Source organism: Cryptomeria japonica, chromosome 7 (genome assembly GCF_030272615.1).
Source record: "Cryptomeria japonica chromosome 7, Sugi_1.0, whole genome shotgun sequence".
In the NCBI taxonomy this organism is placed as follows: Eukaryota; Viridiplantae; Streptophyta; class Pinopsida; order Cupressales; family Cupressaceae; genus Cryptomeria; species Cryptomeria japonica.
This window is the reverse complement of record NC_081411.1, coordinates 265237374-265243850: the sequence shown is the minus strand read 5'-3', so window position 1 is coordinate 265243850 and position 6477 is coordinate 265237374. Positions and strand designations below refer to the sequence as shown.

General features: G+C 37.7%; 1 protein-coding gene across 1 annotated transcript; it reads right to left on the bottom strand.

The window, feature by feature from the left end:
* Nucleotides 1-4177: 4177 nt before the first annotated feature.
* On the bottom strand, nucleotides 4178-5268 carry LOC131046191 (acyltransferase GLAUCE-like). Its single transcript, XM_059208514.1, has 2 exons — nucleotides 4748-5268; nucleotides 4178-4631 (listed from the first exon to the last, which is right to left on the bottom strand). Exons 1-2 carry the CDS (start codon nucleotides 5266-5268, stop codon nucleotides 4178-4180), a joined length of 975 nt encoding a protein of 324 aa, XP_059064497.1.
* Between the last annotated feature and the right edge of the window lie 1209 nt (nucleotides 5269-6477).

The following is a 6477-nucleotide window of genomic DNA, read 5'->3' as shown; positions in this document are numbered from 1 at the left end:
CATATAACAAAACAAAATTGGTGGCAATATAAACTTAAAGCCAACCTACGAGTGCAACAGTGGCCTTGTCGGTTTGTATGAAGGAGGTTTGATTGATCTACGTGGTACCATATTATTTACACAACTCCAAGCCACATGCCACCACCAGATTGGTCCATGTTGGATTCCACATCACTGCGACGTCATCATTGCAAGCTTGGTCAACATAATCAACTCTAAACTTTGACCAGCCATATCTTTGTCGTACTAGCTCCGTTTTCGATGAAATGAACACCCATTGGAACAGTGGTGATGAGATCTCCGTGATGATGCTGACTTTGGCCAATTTGGAGGTGATGATTTTTTTTCCTTTTTGACTAGCCTCTCTACCTAGTTTGACCAAACTTTGACTGTCCATAACTCGGACATATGGACTCCTTTTTTGCTCGTTCAAGTTGCGTTGAGTCCAGTTTTTCGAGTGCTTTGACATTGTGTTGATTTCTGGAGTATTGGACACACTTCAATTTTCAGTGAATAAGTATCCCCTGGATCAAGTAGTGGGATGATTAGTAAGAAATCCAAACTTAGTTATAAGCTGTCAAATCCAAATAAGTTCCTAACTAGCCAAGATTACTCCTCAATACTGAACCTTAGTTGATGATAATGCAATAGAAATTCGCTTCTTGTAGGACCAAGAAAATGGGCCAAAATACATACAAAAGACAAAGCCAAAGGTATATTTTTTATCATCAATATTACTAGCCCAATCTATATTAATGAAGCCCAAAATCTTAGTGCTTGTTGATGTGTACTAAATGCCGAAATGTGTATTGCCTTGAATATACTGCATGGCATATTTGGTTGTCTTCTAATGACTCTCATGAGGATCTTGAGAGAAATGAGAGACAATCCCAACTATGAATAAAATATTAGGATGACTATGTGCTTTGTACAACAAGCTACCAGCAAACAACTATGTGATAACGTATCTTCTAGTGTTGTCAAAAACTGCAGATTTATCCCAAGCCATCATGTTACTAGTTTTAGGACGTGATATTTGGAAATTTATTTAGATTTTTATCCTTGGTTGTATTCTAATGGTTTACTTTTCTCGTGTTTATGCAGAGTTACAATCATCGGTAGAAGCTTCATATAGCTACTTAATATGTATTTTGACTTGATGAAATAGAATGCATATGGAACCGCATTTATGGAAAGTTCTATCATAAAATCTTATGTTATACAGATTGATGTTTTTAGATGGTCATTCTTATGAGAGGTTAGTTTGATAATCTTTATATTTTCGTAACATTAAATTGGAATTCCATACATAGTTAAGATTAAGACTCTTGTATAAATTTGCATTGCAATTGAGTTATAATATATTTTAAGATGAACTACAATATATTGTGTATGTTTTGGAGTGAGGTTTTTGTTTCAAAATAGTTTCCCCACGTAAGTCATGTTATGTTTTATTATTTTTCTTATGCATTTCTTAATATTTTACTTTAGTTGAACTGAAATTTTTATATCATTTCTATCATGCTTAACCATGTGCAAAGAACCATAGAGAGAAAATCTAGCTCTAATATACTTTTGATAAGGTAAGCAACTTTTTGAAAGGATCCATAGATTCCTTTTACATTAATAAAGATGGATCATTAACTATAGCAAGACAATACTCAAATAGACCAAAAGATAGTAATGAAACAACAAAGGACACAACCAACTAAAGCTGAAAAACCAACTAAAACTACACAAAAAAAAATCATTCGCTATAAGAAAAAATAAACAAAAAATAATGGAGATTTAAATAAGTGATATAAAGATTTTTGGCTAATAGTAGTACAAGGAGAATCCAAAGAAGTAGTAATTTAATTTGATAAATGAGAGATCTCCCTGTTGTCTTTTCTCTGTCAATCCATCTTTCCCAAACAAATTTTCTTGTGGCATTCATTTTCCATCTTTGTTGCTTCAAGAGGAGAGTGGGGCTCTAAAAGAGATTTCCCCCTACTTTCCACTCCTGATTCAATCCCACTAGGAGAAGAGGATTGCATAGAAGAATGTACATTTTCCCTTTTTCTCCATATGGACTACATATCCCTAGTGGTCTTACACATAGAAGAATGCACTTGTTCCTTTTCCCTCCATATAGGACTGCATATCCTTATTGATCTTACAAGCAAAGTGTGTATGCTGCACTTGACTATAATAATTATAGGAGTTTGGAAAATTTTAAAATTCAATTTATTGTACCCATTTACCAAACGTAGAAGAAAGTATAAGATGGGAAGGAAGCACCTCATTTCTTTTCTAAGAGCACATATAATCTCACATACAACTTACAATTCATGAACTTAGTGAAAAGGTCAATACCATAAAACTACACAAAAGAGTTTGCAATGGCATGAGGATCTTTTCACTCCAAAATTCCAAAGGTAATCCGAGTAACTAGACCCAACAGAAGAACTTGAATTCATTAAGAGGTTTAAAACCAAGGGACCACTTAGAGAAACACAAGCCATTCAAGCCGAGGAATGAGGGTCTTTCATTAAGAATCCTTAAACAGTCCTCAAAATCATAAAAGGAAAAGATAAAACAAGGAACCATCATAGCAATTACATTAACTTGTCTTTGTTTAGACCCATCTTATTATAGTGTCAATATGAGGATATTGCCACAAAACCTCCCAATAAGTGAGCTCCTCAACCAATATAAAAATTTAACAAGGGATCCGGAATGTCCATTTCAAGTACCTTCCTAGAGAGAGAACAATATTTAGGAGAAGGAGAAGGGACAACCATAGGAGGAACAACAGTCATATGGGGATCAACAAGCTTCATAGTTGAAAAAGTAGAAACCCTAAAAGAACTGAAGCCCACATTCAGATTAGCATTGATATCAAACTGTAGTAATTTGGCAGCTTGCCCTCTATTGTCCTTCGAAACCATAGCGGGTCAAGAGACGTAGAGGGGTCCTCATAATCTGGAGAGGCAAAATCCTTAATCTCAGAAACATCCACACCACGGGGGTTAGAGGAATCTCCTCCATGCTGACGACCAAGGCATATAGACGAGGAGCTGAAGCACCCAAAGTAGGGAAGAAGCCATTCCCATAGCTACCCAAGGAGAATGAAATGACCATGTTGACCTTACAATCCTCTAGGTCAGCTAACTTAGAAGCTAAAGGGGCTAAACTAAAGCCTCTATGGAGGCCACACAAAGAGGGGGCCGAGAGAGATGTTTAGTCCCAACACATTTGGTAAAATAATCATCCGGCCTGCGTGCCCTTCCAACCAGCGACTCAACCTCAACAACATAGTCATTAATCTCTTCCTCAAACTAGGTTTCTAGAACATCATTAGAAAAACCATCAGACTCCAAATGCGCATATATGTGGTTACCCAAAAGGAGGTCGAGAATGACCTCATAATCGTGAACATTAGGGTCATTGCCTTCATCTTCCAGTTTCTGTCATAGGTGCTAGAGGCAGGGGAAACAATTCCAATGGTGTCAGCTAGGCTTGTGACGACCTTTCCCTTGTCTTTGCTCTTGTACGCATCGCTATTCCATAATTCTCACTCTAATATGTTCATGGTTATGTATTTTGACATTTACATTATATCACGAAACAATTTATGCTTCTATATGTTTGACAATTATGATGATATATTTTAATTGGTGTCACGTGTTTTAAATTCCTGAGTTACATCTATGTGGCTTAAAAATATATTTATAATCAAAAGCATACATCTTAATATAAATAAAAGGTTGTTTTAAGAATAATTTAAATTTAAATTTAAATTTTGACATTTTCTCCTCCCACTTTATATGAAAAAAGACCATATGAATTGAAACATTTTCATGAAATTGAGTGTAAGATATAGAGAAGTCATCATTATACTATTCCTATTCATTCAATAGACATGAATTTACGAACATAATAAAACTAAAATAAAATATAGAAAAAATATACACAACCACGCTAATATTACATATAATGAAATCAGAAATACATGAGATCATCATAAAATAGATAATCAAATATTTTAGAAATATTTTAAGATATTTCTAGACTTTATTCACTGAAACGATTGGCAAATGGTAAAAACTAGTTGAATTAAATAGTACATTAATAATCAGAATACGCATAAGCTCGTCTAGACGTTCCATTCTAGAAGACAGAGAAAAAAAATGTCCTAGATATTAGACCTAATAGTTGTATCGGTGTCCACATTTTGAAAAAGAATTCGAAATCTGGCAACGTGGGAGGGCTCCAACCTAATGTGTGTCTTTATGCCAGCCTTATCCTTTGCATCCGCCATAAATGCCACAATACCCTTTCTGCCAGACACCACAGGCCCCGCACATATAGACTTAACTTCCCCTCCGAATTCCACGTCTCGATATTCCGTGCGAGACCACGATGTAACCACAAACCCATTCTCCATACGCATCACTCCATCATGTAACTCAAGCCAGTCTATTGCAGACCTCAAGTACTCATCACTCAATCTATTTCCCGCTTCTTCCAGCATTTTCACAGTCGCCGAAAATGGTTGGTCTAGTAATTCTTTGGCTGTTGCTTTTGCATAGGCTGCCTTTGTTGCATTGCCTGCATATTCCCTCGGAAGAGGAGGTCTCATCCTTGACCTGATGCAAATCCATCCAATAAACAAGGACTCGCCATTATTGACTTCAATTAAAGTGTGCATTCATTTCTAATGATTCCTTAAATTGCGAAGCAAAATACTAATATTATATCTCACCTCATGTCCACGACATAGTGAACTCTTGTAATATCGTCGGCATTGATGTTTGCCATTGCTGCAGTTCTTGCACGCCACAGCTGTGCCATTGCTACAATGAAACTTGAACAATGAGAAACTCCCCCTTCCTTAGCCTTTAATTTGAGGAGACCAAGCGATTTCCCTGATAAGGTGAAGAGCTTAAAAACATGCTTCTCTGATTGGTTGTGGAGAACCACCTTATTGCGCAAGAGATTCATGTTTCGTTCCATGAAGGGCGAGGAATCAGCTCCAAGTTGAGAAGGCTGCACTAACTTCTCATGCTCGTACTTTATCCGAAGTGGAAATCGCGATTTCAAGTAGGTACGATCAGTTAGAGGGATGAAAGCCACATCTCCTTTTCTAGCCACGTGGGTGAGGTTCTTTGCAAACTCCTGCAGTGCAAATCCGTTCATAAGACCGTGATTTACAACTGTTCCCACAGCGAAGCCACCGCATCTGAACTGAGGTGCCTGCACTAAGTGTGTTAAATTAATACTCATATAATATTCTACTGAATGAAGAGAATCACTTAACGTGTAGAAAAGAGGGTCACTACATATGGCAAGCTGAGACAGAGAGAAGGTAGTTCGAGCGATTATGCTAAAAGTCAGCCATACAGATCAAAAGTCCCCCTTGACTGTTAGATTACAAGTTCATTCTTATCATAGATAATTTCCTATTCTGACATCAAATCTTTCTATAAGCTATATTCTAAAAGCAAATTTCAATTTACAGAGTAGTATGCATGCTTCAAGACTTGAATTATAGTGCACATATGATTGATACATAACCTGAAAAGACATGAGAGGCTGGTCTTCTAGTATTTGATTGGTAGATGTGGGTAGTAAACAAAGCTACGTGAAAGCAGGATTTGGATATGTAACGTCTCCCATCTCCTCCAAAGTCAGTTCACTTGTGCAAATGGCAAAAGGAAGGCCCGGCTTAACGAGCACACTCGAAGCGTTGACTGCAACGCTTAGGTGGCTCGTGTGGGGTCCATTCCGTCCGTTCTCTTCACCAGCGTCCGTTTCCGTTTTCCGCAACAGCCCTATTAACTGTTGCAGTCAGGAGTTAACTGCCAAATTCCCGGTTATAATCCAAACCGAATTCAAAATCGCTCCCGCGCTGCGTAAGTTTGGTAGGTGCTAGTAAAGAGTTCAATCACATAAAAGAGAGACAAAGCCTCTCACAGAATGTTGTCATCGCAGCCAAGGAAGCCATGTGAAATGCTCTGATAGGACATGCATGCAAAATGTGGAAGCAAAAACAAGGGACGTGAACCAGTTTGATCGAATGCCTCAAAGAAATGTGGTCTTATGGAATGCCATGATTCCTAGATAATACGCAAACTGGAGTTTTGAAAAGGCTTCAGGGACTTGCAAGCGAATGCAATCGGCAGATGTAAAACCGAAATCCGCAACCTTTGCCACTAGTCTCCCTGCCTATGCCAAAATGGGAGCTTCGGAACAGGGTATGGAATCCGTCAAATGATAAAGGACGGAGGAATTCTGTGAGATGTTGTAGTTGTAACTGCCCTGGTAGATATGTAGCAAAATGTGGATGCACAGACATGGAGCAGTAACTTTTTAACGAAACACCTCAAAATAATGTGATCTCGTGGAATGCCATGATTGCAAGATACGCACAAGATTGATTTGTGACAAAATGCCTCCAAAATTTTTAGCCTCATTGAATGTGCCATGATTGTG

Coding starts and splice junctions, on each gene's coding strand:
- LOC131046191 (XM_059208514.1), bottom strand. CDS start 5,268: ATGAGTATTAATTTAACACACTTAGTGCAGGCACCTCAGTTCAGATGC. Junction 4,632..4,747: donor CACTATGTCGTGGACATGAG/GTGAGATATAAT, acceptor GATTTGCATCAG/GTCAAGGATGAGACCTCCTC.